Source organism: Phaethon aethereus (assembly GCF_964289735.1).
Source record: "Phaethon aethereus genome assembly, chromosome: Z".
Lineage (NCBI taxonomy): Eukaryota > Metazoa > Chordata > Aves > Phaethontiformes > Phaethontidae > Phaethon > Phaethon aethereus.
The window spans coordinates 43,483,422-43,504,701 of record NC_138577.1 but is presented as its reverse complement, the minus strand read 5'-3'; the positions used below and the strand labels follow the sequence as shown (position 1 = coordinate 43,504,701).

The following is a 21,280-nucleotide window of genomic DNA, read 5'->3' as shown; positions in this document are numbered from 1 at the left end:
GATTGTAACAAAGAATACAAGTTTACTTTCATCCTCATTCATTCATCTTGCCACATTTTTGCTATTTTTCACAATTAATAGAAGATTTAAACAAAAGATTCTTTTCTTACTTGCTTTTTTTAGTGTGTGCTGAACAGTTCATGGGCAATGATGCCTACTGAATAGGAATAAACTTTAAGGATGCTATCATAATGTCAAGGCAAACAGATCTAAAACTGAACAGCAAGAGTACCAGCATACATGGGAAAATAAGTAACACAGCAACCTTCCAAAGTTGGGATGTTACCAAATCCCGCAGACAGCCTTTTAGGTGCTCACTGCATTATTGCCAGTAGAACAAGACAGTCCTTACATCAAAACACATGCTACAAAACTCACTACAGTGGCCGAGTTGCTCCTATTCATTATCATTATCATTGGTTATAGCTCAAACCACAATGTCAAGATAACAGAGGCATACTGTTAAAAACAACTGAATCTGGCATCCTTTCATGAAGGCAACTCCAACAGAAATAATAAATTGACAGTAATAACTCAAAATGTTAGACCACATATAATTTTAGAAAACATTACCTGCAGAGTGCTGTGAAGTACTATGCATATCACTACAATGGCTAGTTGTATCTTTTGGTTCTGGTAAAGATGTTGATGCACCAGACCTTCCACCTATATTTTCATTTAGTGTCCTCAATATTGTGGTAATATCTTCCTGACTGAGAATTAGCTTAAAAAAAAGATTGTTATTAAACTCAGAACAACTCAGTTAATGAAAATTTTGGTAACTAAAATCTAAGTTTACAAATAAACAGAAAAACCAAATTAATCTCATCTGAGTCTCTATTTAGGAGACTAAAGAACCAAGTAAAATGTTTTCCCTAAATCCACACAAGCCCTTACAGTAACTTCTAGAAATCAGAAGTCATTCATACATTATTTTGTTTTTGTCTACAAACTTTCTTTACAGAGCTACAATTTAGAAAACAAATGTTAGAAGTCATGTAAGTATAGTTTGACTTATAGTCACCCAAAATTGTTATCTGCATTTAGTCACAGGTACTTTGCAGTAATGGTTACTAGTTCTATTTAAAAATTTCGCAAATTGGTTTTCTTCATACAACGGACATATTTTATATTTTTTTATGTTAAATTTAAATGAGCATGTACACTAACTCAGGCTTGTCAGGGGCATGAATTCAGCAGATGGTGGTGCTGCTAATGAACAGACCAATAAATCCCAACTTTTTCCAATCCTCCTTTGAAAGATACTAACTGACAGGTAAAAAAAAAAGGCTATAATAGCATACCCATCTCTAACTAGCAATAGTAATATCTAGTACAAAATCTGCCTGCAGTATCACAGATGAAATAGAGAGCTTAGATTAGAACAGAAAGCTATTCACTTCCTTTCTCCCTGTAAAACAACAAAATCCACTCTCCCTGTATGTCTTGAAATCAAACAAGAACCTAACTGAGGAACATGGACTTCTATGGACAGAAAATGAATCCATTTTCCACAGATATTTTAACAGCTGCTTTCAGAAATGAGTACTTACATTCATAGGCTTCAGTCGGCCAGATATTTCAATATCAGGAACTTCGTTATACCATGCAGCAGCTAAATTTCGTTCAACAGCTACTTCCAGATTGAGTGGCTGCAGCAACTGTACTTCAGTTTGCAATGAACCTTGCTCATAGCATGATCTGTGAACAGAAACAAAATACTCCCAGCTTGACATACTTCACCTACACATTCTAATAAACATGTATCTGTCTTTTCGTCATCTTTTTGACTAGTACCGTAAAATAGTCTTCATACTGCTCCTAGTATCTCTAGTTAAAGCCTTACCCCACCAGCTAGACATCTCTTCTCGGCAGGGAGGAGACACATCAGGCACACAACATACTAACTTCTTGCAAGTTACAACCTCTTACCTGCTCTCCACTGGAGAGCAATTCCTTCTTTCTTCAGTACTCCTCAAATGTGTTTGAAAATTCCTGTCTCTTCCCTCTCCCCCTTCCAATCCCTTGCACCAAGGCCCATTTTCAAACACTTCATGGCTGACTTGTTCTATTTTCTGCTATGTATAGCTTGAAAACCCCATCAAAATAGCCACTTACAAATAGGTATAACCTGTCCCAAAGTATTAAATTATACATAAGCCTATTGTTCTACACAATATTCCCTAAACAAACACTTGCTTCAATTAAAAGATGTGTAGATTGCTATTTCTCCTAAATCATACATTTTAATTGCTTTCACAAAATCTTTTGCTGTTGTATTTCAAGATAATAGTGTATCCATCAATGACCAACCATTAATTATTTTCGTAACAACTTCTCAAAGCTCTCCAACTGAAGTATCCTGAAAGGATCACATGAATTTAAAAAAATCTTGACACTAAGTTACCTGTATAACTTTAGTTCACTCAATTTCACCGTCATAGAGTCAACAACAGGTGGGAGATTATATAGTGTTTTTGTTTTAGCAATAAAGAATTGGTTCTTCACAGTGATTAGACCAAGATCAGCCACCAGGACATTCGCAGACATTGCTGACTGTGGAACGATCACAACAGGTGCTTTAATATTGATATCTAGTGCCAGACGGGAACTACGTTCCGCTAGCTCTTTTACACCTGTTGCTGCTTTCTCCGCTGCTTGAACAGTTGCCTCAGTAAGCGCTTCCTTGGCAGCTTGGAAGTTATTTATAAAAGCCTAGGAAAAGAATACAGATATTGGGAATTTTATTAAGAATAACACTACAAAAATACTAAGATTCATAGTTTTTTTAATAGCAAACCATCTTAAGATACTATTTTTGCTACACACTTCTGAATTCTTTAACAGAATAATCTCCCCCCAAAATAGGATGAAGTATGCATATATATATAAAAATAAGTTTCCATGCTAAATATCTGGCAAATCAGATGGTAATAGCAATGACCTTGTAACATGAGTTGTATGAATGATGTTTTATTTACTCATATAAAGACTGAAAGATAGATTCACTTAGCAGAATTTCCGGAAAAGGCATTAATTTTCATGGGTTTTTTACTTATATTTTAGTGTTATAAACAATGAATAGAGTGTATATTTAAAAGCTGCCACAAGCCATTTAAGTAAAAAAATTACTAACAATAATAGCAAATACTGTTGCTTAGCCACCCACTCCACAATAACAAACATATGGAAAAGAAAAGTAAATAGCCCAACCACCAATCCCAGTGAAGCTTTTATAATAGTATATAAGACTTCTTACACAAATGGGCACCACCCCATATGGGATGCTTTATCCTTTTCTAGCTCAGACAATGTTATCTGAATGCTAAGGAACAGTACCTGGAAAATTTAACTTACCAAAATAGATGAAACAAACTTGTTGACAAAAACTACTTGAATACACCCAACAGTTAAGTAAATACGATTGTCAACAACATCCATATTTGTATATGCAATGCCATCTGTAGCATTCACATATGATATCATTCTAAAGTTGAAGACTTCTTTTCCTGTGATGTAAAGGGCCTTAGGAAAAAAGAAAGGAGTACCTTTACTGTAAAAAGTTATGACAGAGAAACTGAATTCCAAAATAAAATGTAGTACCTCACACTACTAAAACATTTTTATTTCAACTATTTCAACAATAAATGAAAGGAAATAGCTGGAAATGTTCAGTTGGGATCTCAGCTCGAGTAATTCTGCCCATTAAATTCAAGAAAATGAGGAGCATAATGAGTAGCTTAGTATCACAGTTGCACAAAATCAATGTCAGCCTAACAATCACTGGTTGTGGGAGCAAAATTGATCTGCCTATAGAGAATAACGCTCCCAGCAAATACATAAAACATTATTTAAAAAAACCCACCACAGTTAAACAGTAGAGTCTACGAAGTAAGTTCAATTTAGCATCTATATTCCATTCAGAAATCAACGATACATGCAACGGCATACCTTTTTATACAATGCCATCTCATCAGAATCCACAATAATGATGTTCTTTAATTTTGCAGTCACTTCTGTTGCTGCTTTCTTCATGATCACTTGGCTATCTAGACCTTAAAGACAAAAAGGATACAAAAAAATCTAGATACTATTCTGGGTATGAAGTTTTGTGCCTTTGTGATTAAAGTTGTGTTCCTACCTTCGATGTGAATTTCAGCTATTCTATGTTTTTTCTCTCTAATAAAGATACGTAAACAGGCTAAATCCGCACAGATATTGAGGTCGATAACATCTTCATACTTCGATTTTTTTGATGCTGTGGGAAATACAAAATAATAAAAGTCACAGTTCCTCAAGGAGGAGATGTAATATTTTAGTATCCCTTCCCCAAAGCCTAGTTTGTATCAAACCTGCAGCACCGACAAAATGCACTGCACTCATCCTAGCATGTACTACCCAAAGGAATTGTATGTACAGGATTGTATATACTGGAGTCCTCATGTGCTTCACAAACTGTGGTAATCAACTTCAGTATTTTATTAACTGCAAGAAATACCCTTAACATACATCTACACAGCACAGTGCAAAATTACAGATAGGTTATTCAGGACTACGCAGTTTACCTCAGATAGTAGTAATATGATACCTACATTAATACACTACTCTATCTGTTCTGTTGATTAGTCATCTGCAATCAATGGTTTTGTTTACATACAGTAAGTGACTTTTCATTAAATCCATACAACCTACATTTTCTAACCTTAAGTTTTAAACATGAAAGCACTATAAATATAACTAGACACTGAAGAGAAGGCACAGTGGTCATCCTTCAAAATGAGTATGGGCAACCTTAAAACCTACAAAAGATACAAGGACAAATATAGTGCCTTTCAGAACAGAGGTGTCCAAATATTCAGTCCATTTTTGGTTTTCCCAAAACTGAATAAAAATATTCTATTTCATGTTAACAGAAATAATCTCTGTTAATTTTAAGTATACATGACTGATGCCATACACTACCTGCAAGTACAGTGCTAAATACAGACATCAGCAGATAGTAATCAACCAATAACTTATTCCATTTTTTCTGAAAGTCAAATCTGAAGTTATATGTTACTTCAAATGACAAAGGGAAATATGGTATCTTGTATTGAGGGACTTTTGAGTCCTAAGTGGTAAATTCTTATAGGTAATCTATATACAAAACTAAAAGCAGCAAAATTAAAAGTAGTAACATTCAACCCATTTTTCCATAGCCTAGCTTTTCAGATGAGATATTACCTGTAAGTATTGTGTGTGAGTACATTAAGGCTTTCTTAACACTTACAATCAAGCTATCATTCCATAAATACATCAGCTTCAGTCACATGATTTTATTGTATGTTGCTAATAGAAGACAAGCCACAGTAAATTAACCAATAACTACCGTCAAAGTTATGGCTGTGTGACATATTAATACTCTTTCCACATCTCATCCCAACTGATCTCTCATCATTCCTAAGGCAAATACTCTCTTTCATCTTCCTCCACCAGCGCCCAAAAAACAGACGCTACAAACCTTATTTTCCCTCATCTTGTTAATAACCTGCTTGGCTCCAGACATGATAATTACCTTTCCTTTCACAATGCTTAAAAAATTAACATAACTGATTTCATTTAAGCACATAGGGAAAATGTATTCAAATCCCAAGAAGAGCTGTGCATCCAAAAGCCTAAGGGTTGTTTTTTTTTTCCCAATAGAGGTACCGTTTCTGTTTCGAGCTCTTAAAGCAAAACACAAACAGGCTACTAGCTCACCAACCTCCCATAAAAAAACCATCGACCCTCAGCAACACTGTGAATTAATCACTGAATATGAGTATACACTAGACTCAGGCAGAGTGCTGTCTTACTCACTAGAAAGGCAGCGCAAATTAACATTCTCAAAAAAATCTCACCAAATGCTGAAAATGTGATACTTAGGGTTTAAAGATGCCAAACTAGTACTGAAGTTTAACTCCAGATATTTGTAAGACCTAACATCAGTGAATGCAGACAGCCTCAGAAAGATCTCAGTGTACCAGCGGGTTGGCTAGGTCAGTCACATAAGGGAACTACTGAAATCAGTAACACAGAGCAAGTATTACAATACTTCCACTAGAATCATCTTGAGAATACCCTCTACCATAGTTTTTGTGTGTGTGTTTTCCTTTTTGTTTTAATAACTACAGAGAATTTAAAACTGGACCGTTCACCATCTTTAGAAGAAGGAACAGGCAACTCAAAAAGAATACAAGGATCTCATTAGGTCAAGCAGAGACAAAATTAGAAGGCAAAAGCCCAGCTAGAACTCAATCTGGCCATGGTCATAAGAGATAACAAAAAATGTTTCTACAAATATATTAACAACAAAAAGAGAGCCAAGGAGAATCTCCATCCGCTATTGGATGTGGGGGGCAACATTGTCACCAAGAATGAGGAAAGGGCTGAGGTACTTAATACTTTTTTGCCTCAGTCTTTAATAGCCAGACCAGCTATCCCCAGGGTATTCAGCCCCCTGAGCTGGAAGATGGGGATGGAGAGCAGAATAAACCCCCCATAATCCAGGAGGAAGCAGCTAAAGACCTACTACACCACCTGGACACCCACAAGTGTATAGGGACAGATAGGACCCATCCGAGAGTACTGAGGGAGCTGGCAGAGGAGCTTGCCAAGCCACTCTCCATCATTTATCAGCAGTCCTCATTAACAGGGGAGGTCCCAGATCACTGGAGGCTTGCCAATGTGATGCCCATCTACAAGAAGGGCGGGAAGGAGTATGTGGGGAACTACAGGCCTGTCAGCCTGACCTCAATACCAGGGAAGATGGAGGAGTTCATCTCGAGGGCACTCACAGGGCATGTGCAGGACAACCAGGGGATCAGGCCCAGCCAGCACTGTTCATGAAAGGCAGGTCCTGCTTGACCAACCTAATCTCCTCCTACGACCAGGTAACCTGCCTAGTGGATGAGGGAAAGGCTGTGGATGTTGTCTACCTGGACTTTAGTAAAGGCTCTGACAGCATCTCCCACAGCATTCTCCTGGAGAAACTGGCGGATCATGGCTTAGACAGGTGTACACTTTGCTGGGTAAAAAACTGCCTGGACAGCCAAGCCCAGAGACTTGTAGTGAACGGAGTTAAATCCAGTTGGTAGCCAGTCACAAGCGGTGTTCCCCAGGACTCAGTTTTGGGGACAGTCTTGTTTAATATCTTTATCAATGATCTGATGAGGGGATTGAGTGCTCCCTCAGTAAGTTTGCAGATGATGCCAAGTTGAGCAGGAGTGTTGGTCTGCTCAAGGGTAGAAAGGCTCTGCAGAGGGATCTGGACAGGCTGGATTGATGGACCATGGCCAACTGTAAGAGGTTCAGTAAGGCCAAGTGCCAGGTCCTGCACTTCAGTCACAACAACCCCATGCAACACTAAAGGCTTGGGGAAGAGTGACTGGAAAGCTGCCCGGTAGAAAAGGCCCTGAGGATGCTGGTTGACAGCTGGCTGAACATGAGCCGGCAGTGTGCCCAGGTGGCCAAGAAGGCCAACAGCATCCTGGCCTCTATCAGAAATAGTGTGGCCAGCAGGAGTAGGGAAGTGATTGTGCCCCTCTACTTGGTCACACCTTGAATACTGTGTTCAGTTTTGGGGCCCTCACTACAAGAAGGATATTGAATTGCTGGGAGCGTGTCCAAAGAAGGGCAACGAAGCTGGTGAGGGGTCACTCTTGTCTGGAGAACAAGTCATATGAGGAGCAGCTGAGGGAACTAGGGTTATTTAGTCTGGAGAAAAGGAGGCTCAGGAGAGACCTCATGACTCTCTACAACTACCTGAAAAGGGGGTTGTGGTGAGGTGGGTGTTGGTCTCTTCTCCCAAGTAACTAGCGACAGGATGAGAGGAAATGGCCTCCAGATGCACCAGGGGAGTTTTAGACTGGATATTAGGAAAAATTTCTCTACAGAGAGAGTGGTCAAGCATTGGAACAAGCTGCCCAGGGAAGTGGTGGGCTCACCATCACTGGAAGTGTTCAAAAAAGGTGTAGATGTGGCACTTCAGGACACGGTTTAGTGGGCATCGTGGTGTTGGGTTGACGGTTGGTCTTCATGATCTTAGAGGTCTTCTTGAACCTTAATGATTCTATGATTCTATGATAACTAGCTGGACCCTCAGTGTTTTATGATTATTGGAAGCAATAACTGCAAAGATGTCAGAAGTCCTTCTCAGAGTAGAAATGAACGTCATTGGCATAATGTTGAGCATTTAATAGAGGCATTCATTTCAAAGAAGCTCCCAGACACAAAATGAAAAAATGGTGGTGATCTGTTTGTTTGGTATTGCACAACAGTATCAAAAGTCTGACCTGCCAAATTCTTGGTCAGAGAATGATAAAACTTCATAGCAAGTAAGCTATTCAGAAAAGATTAACATTCCTCAAATATAAGGTAATAAAATAACTGTAAGGCGATCAAAAGCCTCAATTCATCCCAGGAAAAAAACCAAAAAAACCCCAAAAACAAATAACCCAACAATTTGGAGGGGAGGTTGCCTATACTCAGTGCCTTGAATACACAGCAAAGGCATGCCTTGACCAACATGTCAGAAAACTACACATAAAAGGAGATGAGATTAACCTTATTAGAGCAGAATAATTCCTTCATACCAATATTGTTGGATAACAGACTGACGTGCACCCGTTTTGGGATGCAACAGCGCTAATGCTTTTGCATGAGTATCTATCTGCAGGTTGCAAACCTAAATAAACAAAAATATACTGATGATGGGAAGAAAGTGTACACAGTCATTTCACTGAGGAGTTACTGAAAAAAAGTAATTATGCTATTATTTGGAAAGCAGAAAAGTGTCTAGAATATATTTAATACACTTATCACAATCAGTTTTCACCTTCATACTAAATTTTCTAATCCATAAAGTCTTCTATTTCCTTACTTTTTATAAACACCTTTTCTGCATAAATGCCATAATGCAAAAATACTTTTCTCACTGTATGGGAGAACACCATTAGGAACATAATGACTCCCAGTAAGCTACCATTCAATGCAGATTATTTTAACCAAGTCAATTTTAGCACATATCTTCAAAAAACATGCTTAGTATTTCTACTTCAGAAGATGTCAACAACTGCAGCATCTACCTTGCGTTGTAATTATACAGTTATTCCTCACCTACACACATCCAGCCAAGGAATAAGAATATACCCTTGCTACTCCATAGTACTTGGATTGCTAACATTCTTATTAAAACCAAAATTAAAAACGGCTTTGAAGTGGATAAGTAAATACACTAAACAAAATTTCTCATTTCAAAAGTCATTGACAGGCTTATGAAAAACAGAAAACATGTCTGTTTTCTTCCGTATATAAATAAGTGAAGAAAGAGGAATGAAGACAGGGAAAGAAACAGAAAAGAATAAAGAAACTTACTTAATTTCTTAAGAACATCCTTCTTCTCCTCTATTTTTTCATGGGCCGGTTCTTCTGTAACTTTAGTTTCTTGTTTGGGTAGAAGATTATTCAGATAGTTCATAGCATTCAGCAGAGCTTCAGTATGCAAATGAACATCTAGGGATGAAAAGTTCACCTAAAAGAACAAATTGTGTATCTCCAATATGCTTCTCTTCCCATAATGAGAAAATTATGATAAAAAAAGATATGATACCTTTATTCTCTGTAGAATATTCTGATAGACAGTTTTCAGTTCTGGTCCATTAATATCAGCCTATTTCACCAGAAGTGCATGTAAAACAAATAAACAAATCAGAAGTTTGCAAATTCCATTACAGCGAATTTGTTCTAAATAAATAAATATACAACTAAGATGTACAACCTAATCCATTTAGGGAGCAGACAGACTTTGCACATGACACTCAATATGTTAAGGAATTAATAAGTAAGGAAAAACCTTCAACAATTGCTCAGTAATACTGTACTGTTTATGATTGGCTTACAATTCCAAAGCCATCTCTGCTCTTTTCTCACCTTTATGTATTCCAGAGTGAGAAGATCGTCTTCTACATTATCCAAAGTAGTAATTATGTAAACTGGCTTGTCATTATCATCTTAAAAAAAAAAAACAAAAGAATTAAGAAAAAAATTGTCACATTTTCTACAACTTTTTTAAGCATCTATATATAAACTAGGCTACCATAGCTGTCATTATTATTTCATCACAAAACCTCTTCTGCAGACCTAAAATAGTTAGATGTCTCTACTAAAATCATCAGCACTAAAACATGTTTACTAAAGCATTACACCAAGAGAATGAGTTCCTGAACTACTTTTCCCTTCCCCTCTCCTCACATTCAATTTAGAAAGCAAATCTTCCTAAGTTGACAAAAGAAAGCCCTACAAACTTTTTCACAAAGATAAATTCACAGTGTTATTTGTGAATAATTTTTTGATCAGACTATAAATACTTACCCATATACTCTGGGCACAGCAGACAAACTTCACGAAGGAAAGCATTTGCAGTCATGTCAAATGTTCTTAATTTAAGTTCAGTGCCTAACCCTACAATATCAAGCTGCAGCACAGGTGTCTCAATATTACCAGTAAGACGGCATAATTTAATTAAGACCTAAAAAACCCAAACAAACAAACAAACAAAAAAAAGGTAGAGAATTATCCTCTTAGCTTTTATATAGGATTATATATTCACTGCTTAATGTGTATTGATCATGTAATTTTATACAGCAAATGCCCTGGAAAAAAATAAACAGTTCAACAAGCAAAATTGCTAGAATACTGTTTGCTGCTATTTTAAGAAAAACTTCAAACATGCACACATGTAATACCAAAATTACACTTACATGAAATAATTTATCTTTAAAAATGGCTATGTAAAGCTTTTAGTCATGTTCAATCAAAACTACATTTTCAGTCAGCATAAAGAGTTTACTGCTTTCACTAGAATTTCTTTGAATTATCCTGCTAAGAATTAGATTCCAAGCTGAATATCAGGCACGAGGTCTTCCTACTTTTTCACCCATGCATGACAAAAATGTTGTTAAATAAATACATAGCTGAACTGTTGTTACCTATCCTTCATAACCAAAGCAAAGACATGTACTCTTCCTTTCCACGTAACGCTCTCTACAAATAGGGAAAATCAAAACCAAACCCAGTAAGCCATTGTAAACTATAAAGCAAACAGAGAGAATCTTAACATATTCTCAATAGTATTGTTTTCTTACATATTGTAAAATAGTTTCCGTTACAGAACATTGTAAAATACAGCACCTATCTTCAGACTAGTAGTTCTTAAACAAGGTCTTCTCATCACACAAAACCCAGTACATTTCAATTTTATTTGTTTATGCATTTTCTGTAATGTGCACTATACAATAAGATACATCACAACTTAGTTATGATGTGTTGAAGCCATTCTATAAGCACTACCCTAAAACAGAATTCGTGAAGTTAACTGAATTGGTATGGTTTATTTGTAAAGTTATACAGTGAGTAGCCCAGTAACACTGTCATAGTCATGATGGTCTAATGACAAAGGTAACGATAGTGGTAAGAGGCCATCTCTTTCCCTACGACCAATTATTGCAGTTAGAAACAGTGTCTTACATTTGGCTAAAACACTCTGTTCTTTTGCCCCAAGTCTGAAACAACAAGAATAACACATAGAACACTTCATGGTGAACATGTTACAAACTGAGGTGTGAGGCCAACAGAGCCCGGGAAAAACTGGAGAAGAAAAATATGGTGCTTGTTACAAGATGAAACATTAATGAAGTTTTCACAGTGACCACAGCAGTATCTGGAAAAAAGATGTAAAAGCTACATCTTAAGCCAAAATAAATATTTAATGTGATTTTTGAGTGATAGTTAGGTAAGTTAAAGTCAGTAATAAAATGAGCTGGGAAATAAAGTGGATAAATCAACGCATTTCAGTGACAACAAGGATGCAGAAGCACAACTGTGACTTGGAAAAAAATTCTACAAAATAGTTTCAGCAAGAAATGGGGAATCAATACTTCTGCAGACATGGATTCATGAACACAACAAACAGGGAAAAATTACAGTTCGGATGTGCTTCAGAAAAATGAAATTGAAAAGTAACTTTACCTCAGCTACTTCAAACCTTAGCTGGAATTCTGTCATATTTTTCAAAGACTCTTGTTTAAGTAGTTTTTTTCGCCTTACACTGCTAGCTCGCTTGAGAGAACCAGATGGGGCTTCAAAAAATGGCATGTCTTCCACAGGACTGCTTAGAGCATCATAAAATTCTTCTTCTGATTCTACGGGTTAATTCACAACAATATTACACAAACATTTTAGACAGCCAATGTTTTGCAGTACTACGACGTAGATTTTTTGTGTTTACATCTATAAAGGCTTAAATGTACAGGCATGGGAAGATGACCTAGCTGATAATTAGCAAACAACAAAGTCTGTTTCTACCATTGTCTTCGCTCTTGCCTCCACAACTTTTTACCACACCTCCTCCCTTTATCATGTCATCATAAATCAGTTCTCATCAACTCCTTTGTCAGCACTCTCTCACTATGGCTATGCAAGACAGCACAAACCATGGCTTATCTTGCCTTCCGTGTGTACTAATAGTTTAATAACTCTTCTGCTGGTCTGACTGCTGCTGACCGTACAGAAGCCTGTGCCTCACTATCAGTGGCATTACTTTGGATCTCTTCCTGCTGAGGATCTCCCATTTCAGAAGCAACTCCTGCAGACTATCAAGCTTTTAATCTACGTGACATTATTACAGCAGTATAAACAAGACAAATATATTGCACCATCTTATACAGCTCTTGTCCTTCACCTAAAAACCATAAACAGTGAAGTTAAAGGTAACTGTGGAAGAAGTATCCTTCTTCTGAAAAAAAAAAAAAAAGAATAAGTGACATTAAGAGGTGTTTTTTAAGGCTTAAATGCACTCTTGAGTCTGGGGGACTAAAAATAGAGAAAGAAAATTAAACACTTAAAATGATTGCACAATTGTATGTATAGTATAGATTAAAAAACAGACTTGATTCAATCTAAATCTAGTTATTACTTTCTCAAATTAATTGTTGCCAGTGCTCTCTCTCATCTCACTCTAATCTAACTTTCTCACTACCTTTGGGCACTTAAAGGAACTCACAGAAAAAACAGATGAAGATACACAAACACGTATTTCTATACATGCTGTACACACACTGAATTTAAAGTGATAAAGTAGATGTGAAAATTAACTTCGCTGGTAATTTTGCTAGTGTTTGTAAACCACATATATCATTAACTTGAGAGAGGAGAAAAAGTATTGTTCTTTTTTCTCCAGTTGAGTGTTTTATCATGACAAAGGTGATTGGCACTGAAATAACATTGATGTATTTGATTATTTTTGAAGTAACTACTAGATGAAACATTACAATCTAGTTAAGCTGTCTGAACAGCAAGGCAGTATTAAACATGACCAGTTTCTCCACAGCCAATCTTCTGTTTGATCCTGTACAAGTCAAAATGATGTCTGTTTATAACACCACAGTAGTTTCTAACAGTCATTGTTTCAGTATTTTGTAATTTAAATAAATCCAGCTAAAGCAGGAGGAAAATCCTTCACCAGAAAAAAAATAATTTAAATCATCAGAGGACTAAGTATATACTGAAGCACAAAAATCACATACATACTACCTCAGATGTTCTGAATAGAGATTTGTAGTAACATATGCAAAGACAGAAGAAACAAACCCATCCTAACAAATAAACATTTTACTGCTTTGCCTTCAGAAAGGGAATGGCAAGAACAAGCATACAGAATTTTACTGTGATGAGAAAGTACACAAATATTTTTTACAGAGGGAATTATAATACACTGCACAGAATATAACACTACTCAACCTTCAATACTGAAACAAATCCACAAAAGGTCACTTAACGCAAGAGAAACAAATTAATTCAATGAACTCAAAAACTTGACTTGACCTGTTTATTAAATCAGGCTTTAAAATAGATTGCATTACCTGATTCAGCAAATGAATGAAGATCCAAAACAGGAAAAACACCTTGTGACAGATGTGGTGCTGAGAGCACAGGGGATATTGCAGCCTAAAACAGAATATACCATAAAATTTGTTGCTTGAATTCATCGGTCATGCTATTCCATGCACATTTGCTTCATGGAACTTAAGGAAATCAGTCTTATTTTAAGTGCAAATCATTGCACTTAAACAGTTACATTACTATGAATAAAAGCATTGGGAGAAATGAGGTCTAAATCAGGTAGAAATAGCAGGTACTGCGCATTCATCTAGCTACAGAGAGAATACAGAAGGAAACATGGCAAAGAGGTTCAAACATCCAACTTCACAGATCAAAAGATGCACAGAAAGAGCACATCATATGAAAACTTGGGAAAGACAAAACCAAGTCCCTCACAGGACTATGGTATGGCAACTCAGAGAACAGTAAAAAATTAACTGTTCTTTTCAAAAAAATCCCATGACATTAAAAAAAAGAGAAAAAAAAAGAGAAAAAAGAGGTAGAGAAAACATTAGAGTAGACAGGCTTATTTCTAAATTTCATAGAATCATAGAATCACTCAGGCCGGAAAAGATGTTTAAGATAATCAGCTCCAACTGTTAACCTAGCATTGCCAAGTCCACCACTAAACCAGGTCCCTAAGCACCACATCTACACGTCTTTTAAATACCTTCAGGGATAGTGACTCAGTCACTTCCCTGGGCAGCCTGTTCCAGTGCTTGACAACCCTTTCAGGGAAGAAATTTTTCGTAATTTCCAATCTAAACTTCCCCTGGCACAACTTGAGGGCATTACCTTTTGTCCTATCACTTGTTACCTGGGAGAAGAGACTGACTGACAGCCACCTTGCTACAACCTCCTTTCAGGTAGTTGTGGAGAGCAATAAGGTGTCCCTTCAGCTACCTTTTCTCCAGACTGAACAACCCCAGTTCCCTCAGCCGCTCCTTGTAAGATTTGTGCCTTAGACCCTTCACCAGCTTCGTTACTCTTCCCTCGACACGCTCCAGCAACTCAATGTCCTTGTAGTGAGGGGCTCAAAACTGAACACAGTATTCGAGGTGCGGCCTCACCAGTGCCAAGTACAGGGGTACAATCACTTCCCTACTCCTGCTGGCCATACTAGTTCTGATACAGGCCAGGATGCTGTTGGCCTTCTTGGCCACCTGGGCACACTGCTGGCTCATATTCAGCCAGCTGTCAGCCAGCACTGCCAGGTCCTTTCCCACTGGGCATCTTTCCAACAACTCTTCTCTAAGCCTATAGCACTGCATGGGGTTGTTGCAACCCAAGTGCAGGACTTGGCACTTACCCTTGCTGAATCTCATTTCTTCATGTATCTGGAAAAAAAGAGATGCTAGCAGAGTCTTTAATTGTGAGATGCAGTTATGCATAACCCATAAGTAAATGCAAATGTGTGAAATGTCACTGGTTTGCCACTAGAGCAGAAAAAAGACAAGAATCGTCACTCCATGTGTTATCATATATGACAGAATTAAATTCTCTTAGTGAAGGTAACCAAATGGTTTATTCTCCGAAGCCAGATTGCCCATCAAGCTTCAAAGTTGTCTCAGTGGTTTGAGTTTGTAAAGAATTCTCATCTGCATGTTTCACATGCATATTTAATATACATGTGCCTTGCACAGAGTACTAAAGTAAGGAGAGACATGTGTGTTATCTGTGTGCCCATTCTTCTTGATTGCCTTTGGTTCTGGACTGCATAGACGACAGTAGGTTTTTTTCCCCCCCGTTGCTGCTACTTTCAAAGCCCAGTCTCAGACAATTATTCAATAACTCACAGTATCTTACAGAAATCTAAGTATTATGGCAACAAAGTAACATTCATCTTCAAACATGGTTGTTCCCAAGACTCCATTTTTAATCTCACTTCACATTTTATCAGCCTCTCTTCTCAGTCTCCAGCCTACATAATTTGACCTTACTGAATATATCTATATCTGAGTGATAGATACACCAAGCCTCTAAGAGTCTTGTAACTGTGAAAGTGTCTCATCCATAACACTTTCACATTCTAAGAAGACAAAGAGAAGAAATTGACTTCACAGTACCAAATCTCAGCAGGTTTGCTGGTGACGCCAAGCTGAGTGGTGCGGTTGATACGCCTGAAGGACAGGATGCCATCCAGAGGGACCTGGACAAGCTCAAGGAATGGGTCCCTGTGAACATCATGAGGTTCAACAAGGCAAAATGCAGAGTCCTGCACCTTGGTTGGGGCAACACCTGGAAGCAGTACAGGCTGAGGGACGAAGGGATTGAGAGCAGCCCTGCCGACAAGGACTTGGGGGCACTGGTGGATGAGAAGCTGGACATGAACTGGCAATGTGCGCTCGCAGCCCAGGCGGCCAACCGTACCCTGGGCTGCATCAAAAGCAGCATGGCCAGCAGGGTCAAGGGAGGGGATTCTGTCCCTCTACTCTGCTCTGGTGAGACCACACCTGCAGTACTGCATCCAGCTCTGGAGCCCTCAGCACAGGAAAGACATGGACCTCTTGGAGAGGGTCCAGAGGAGGGCCACCAAAATGATCAGAGGTATGGAACACCTCTCCCCAACAGGCTGAGAGAGTTGGGGTTGTTCAGCCTGGAGAAGAGAAGGCTCTGGGGAGAGGAAAGTTTATTGCAGCTTTCCAGTACTTAAAGGGGGCTTATAAGAGAAATGGGGACAGACTTTTTAGTAGGGCCTGTAGCGACAGGACAATGGGGTAATGGTTTTAAACTAAAAGAGGGCAGATTTAGATTGGACAGAAGCAAGAAATTGTTCACAATGAGGCTGGTGAACCACTGGCACAGGTTGCCCAGAGAGGTGGTAGATGCTCCATCCCTGGAAATATTCCAGATCAGATTGGAAAAGGCTCTGAGCAACCTGATATAGGTGAAGATGTCCCTGCTCATTGCATGTCCTTTAAAGTTCCCTTCCAATCCAAACTACTCTATGAAAAACTAAGCCTTCCACACTGAAGTGGACGGCCTTCTTGTACTAAAGTACAAGAAAGTGCAGGGTACAAAAACCTAGAAGGACCAGTTCTGAACAGTCTTCTGTTTTCACAGACCAAGAACAATTCCTCCACCAACTCAAAATGTAAAGAACAAAGTTCACATGTGGAGCTCTGAAAAAGGATTTCACATCCTTTTCTGTTCAGAAGTGATGTGATAGCAACAAAGCTCATAATTTCAACTCAAGGATGAAAGCATGGGAGTATATCTGCCACCATCAAAGCAGCAAATCCACCCAAATTAGCTGAATTTAATACCAGCAATTAGAAACTTTCAAGCTCTGCAGTAGATGGAAGCTTGAGAAGACAGGTTTAGCCATAGGTTTTAATATAGATGCTGCATATGATGCAAATACATTCACACCAGCTCAACAGTCTTTACTCACCTCATCTCGTACATCACAAGTAATGTACAGGTAATACTAAGCACATCAAAGTCAAGTAAAATATTTTAAATGTCATAGTTGAATTCTGTAATTAAATTAAGTATAGGCAATGTTGTAAAGTACAGGATAATCATGTTATATGATATATATATAATATATCATATATATATTTTATATATATAAATGCACATTTTATTTACATAAAACTAAAATCCCATCACTTATCCTTGTAGAAAGTTAGTCTGTGATTAGTTGCACAAAACAACAGAAACTAGGGCAGCTTTTGGCTGGGGATACTAATACTGTATGAAGAGTGAAAAAGCAGGTCAGAACTAGCTAGAATTTTAACATCACCACTAAACAGATGGCAGGAACTACATGTTGAAGGAAAACAATCTTCACTCGATACATCCTTTCAGTAGGTACGCATGTCTAGTCTTGTGCATTTGCAGTTACTGAATATTATGCTAACATAACCCATAGAAAACACCACCAAAACTTGAGCCAACAGCCATCAGCAACAAGGCAGAACAGTTTGTATGAAGTTGGAAAAGTAATTATTAAATAACCTTAAAAAAAACCCAGAAATTACCATTATTCCTTTAGAATCAAGTACACAAAAGATTAAATAACTGATAATTACAAGTATTTACAAAATGGTTAGCCCAGTTTTGTCTTTGACTTTGAGATTTCACATATATTCAAATGATAGGACTGCTTTAAAGATACATAAAACATAGCCAGATCATGCAGGCTAGAGTGATGAAAATCATCAATTCGGAGTTCATTTCCTACTTTTGTTAAAAACAGCTCATATCAAAAGGTAAAACATACTTTTCAGCAATAATAAGAAGAAAGTAGCAATCCTGTCCTGAAGAAAGCAAAAAACAGAGACCCAAACAATTTTCACTAAGGAAAGGGAGTGAGGAAGTAGGGAGAGAACTCACTCCTCATTCCTAAACCTTAGAAATGCAAGGCAGAACTGCCACCCCCTCAGGCATGTTGTATAACTGAATAAAGGAAAGGGAGGAGAGCAGTGAAGTCAGCTGAAATGAAGTTGTCACTTTTGTCAGGCAGGCACTGTTTAGCCAACATTTGTCACAGATAGTGTAATTTTTTTGTTTTGTTTTTGAAAGTTCAACTCCTGTCTGACTAAAGATGCACATAATATTTCAACTTTAGAAAATTCAAGATTTCAACCTTTTCTTCACTAAACAAAATAGCTGAACACAAACTCTGGCAGCACTCTGATATGTGTGTAAATTTGACGATACAATTAAACTAATCGTCAACAAATGAGATATCTTTGTTAATCAAGATTAATATGAACTACAACGCAATTTCCAGAGTAGTAAAAGTTTGAATTTAAAATAAAAAAACTCCAATCACTGAACAATTATTTCATAATTATTGACTAAAAATGACAATACACTAGCTAAGTAAGAAGCAGAATTTCTACAGCTTTAGAGAATTAGCTAAGTTTTTCAAGAGGTACTAAGTAAATGCTTATTTTCCACTCTCTTGTGCTCCTTTCAAAACTGTAATGCTAATAGCAAGAAGGTGTTTTTCTGATGATTATTAACAAAGTATTTTTTTTTTAAACCTTACCTCAGTTATTTTTGGAGGAGAACTGGTAGCAGGAGCACTTTCTGGCTTAGGAATGCTATCAATTAGCTCCAAGATACTTGTCAGCTTCTGGTCTGATATTTGGATAGAAAGTAAAGGCAGCTGTCCAGACAGTTTGAACCTGTTGTTTATAAACAAAGTTATCTTAAAACTATTTGAAACCTTGACATTAATTTTCTTCTCAAACACACACAAGTCATGGTCAGAAAAATCACTCATGTAACCATTGCGTGTAAAATATATATAAATATATATATATAAAAAAATTCTGTTGCACAGTTACTTAACCAGCAAATACCCAGTTATTAACGTAATTTCTATTTCCATTTGATACAGTGTCTTGTGGATCAGAACTGCAAATAATACCAATAACCACTTCTGATTTGGCTACATAAAGAATATTTTCCTCACAATCAGAAATTATTCCCTTTTGTTAGCATATTTAATGTAATTACTTGTAATAAATCACATAGCTAAGCCTTCACATAGTATTTTACAGCAGAAAAGAGGGGGAAGGAGGTTGCATAAAAATCTTTACAGCCCAAAACTTCAAGCAAAATATACAAAATACTTCCTAGAAGTTATGTATATTTAAGCTGACTCTAGCAGTAGTCTGGATACGCATAAATGGCATACCTATAAAGGACATAAAAGAATAAAATTACAGTATTTAAAAATGAAAGCAGTAAAACATATTTTAAGCCTGTTTGAATAGGCTTTGGCCAAAAAGAAGTAGAATCTCTTCAAATGTAGACACTGAATTTTTAAAGACCTAAAACCCATCCCAGTTTCTCACAGAAGCGAGCAAAAGTAAGGAGAAAACTGGCTCCAAGAATATTATTATGCTCTCGTTACAACATCTATTTAGAACAGATAAAGAGTTCTGTTCAATAGGTCAACTGTCTCCAACAATGGGTAGCAGCAGATGCTTAACACATGCGGTGTAAGGAACAGGATCTGCTATTTTCTCTCAGTTTTGCTGTGCTTAACTCACAGCTCAATCTTCAAAGGGAGATGCTGCAACTACAAAACCCCTCAAAATTTTCAAAGTTAGTGAAGGGTGATTGAGACTACCAGTGTAACTGGAAAAACAGATCTGCATACCTGAGCAAGCCAAGCACAAAGTTGCACGTGTGAAACGATGTGTGAAAGTACCTCGTTTCCTACAATTTATTCATTTCTTCACATCCTTAAATTCTTAAGGAATTAATTCTCAACTACTTTTGATTTTTACTTTTAACTCCAGTTCTGTCAGAGAGAAGTTTAGAACTTTTTTTTTCTTTTTATTTCTTTTATTTTAATGGAGATGTGCAGGGTCGATGTGTAGCTGCAGGGTCTGAAAGGACCTGCCCATCTACTGCTTAGTGCTGCAGGAATCTAAGACAATTAGCAATTCTCACTTCCATTGGACTTAAATCTCCCTACAAAAATTCATGTTCATAAGACATTTTTGATGAATGTTTGTACAACAGACAGCCCATGCAGTTACATGGAAGGCATGTAGCAGATACAAGGCAGGTAACTGCAAATAATCCCAGGCTCACTACAGTGCTCTTAACAAAAGCCTTTAAGGTTCAGAAAAGGTCTAGAAGCAGAATACAACAACTCCCAATTTGTAGAGACTGAGGTATGGAGGAGCTAAGTACTTCGACTGACGAGGAAATCTATGCAAGAACTTCTTCCAAGTTCAGAGTATTTGTATTTACAGAGTAGGAAATGCTAAGGATACCATTCTCAAAGCTGCAAATAAGTAGATCTAGAATTTTAAAATATTTTTTTAATGAACACTATTATATGGAAAGAAGCTTTTAATGTTGGTATCCTAATACTGGCTTCATACACCTTCAAAAACCAGATGACAGACTCTCAGACACCTCCTTCAGAAAATGTGGGAAACGTATCACAGGATAAAACAAACATTAAAAAAAACCTTACATAGGCTAGAAAACTACAGATTCCTATTAGTGCTTCCAAATGTGAAGTGGCAGAAACTATAAGCAGCACTGCATTCTACTCTCAGAAATGAAAGGCAGGCAGATATTCATATCCAACCACAGAATGAAAGCCCATTTTAAGGCTTAGGAAACATAAGCAGATGAAAATACAGGTTAACAGTGAAAGGCCCTTGACACAGAGGTCTTCAACAAATGAAAATTACATAAATTAGTGTTCTCTTTGATGCAGCAATATAGAACTGTGCCTTCCTAAACAAAGCCAGCACAAAGTCCTTGTGAATTCATTATTGTTTTTTGAACAACAAAATCACAAGGAATCCAACTGGATGCAATGGTCACCCAAGGAACC

General features: G+C 37.4%; 1 protein-coding gene across 1 annotated transcript in view; it reads right to left on the bottom strand.

Annotated features, from left to right (window-relative positions):
* The window catches only part of VPS13A (vacuolar protein sorting 13 homolog A), a gene marked incomplete at both ends in the record, with an annotated part of 117,164 nt that overhangs the window by 57,185 nt on the left and 38,699 nt on the right, over window positions 1–21,280 (bottom strand). The window contains 13 exons of the mRNA XM_082013506.1: window positions 574–724; window positions 1,554–1,701; window positions 2,408–2,715; window positions 3,358–3,525; window positions 3,952–4,055; window positions 4,142–4,258; window positions 9,394–9,550; window positions 9,629–9,688; window positions 9,949–10,028; window positions 10,390–10,546; window positions 12,046–12,218; window positions 13,938–14,022; window positions 18,959–19,097. Of these exons, the coding sequence (XP_081869632.1) occupies window positions 574–724; window positions 1,554–1,701; window positions 2,408–2,715; window positions 3,358–3,525; window positions 3,952–4,055; window positions 4,142–4,258; window positions 9,394–9,550; window positions 9,629–9,688; window positions 9,949–10,028; window positions 10,390–10,546; window positions 12,046–12,218; window positions 13,938–14,022; window positions 18,959–19,097 (1,847 nt within the window). The remainder of the gene's footprint in view (window positions 1–573; window positions 725–1,553; window positions 1,702–2,407; window positions 2,716–3,357; window positions 3,526–3,951; window positions 4,056–4,141; window positions 4,259–9,393; window positions 9,551–9,628; window positions 9,689–9,948; window positions 10,029–10,389; window positions 10,547–12,045; window positions 12,219–13,937; window positions 14,023–18,958; window positions 19,098–21,280) is intronic.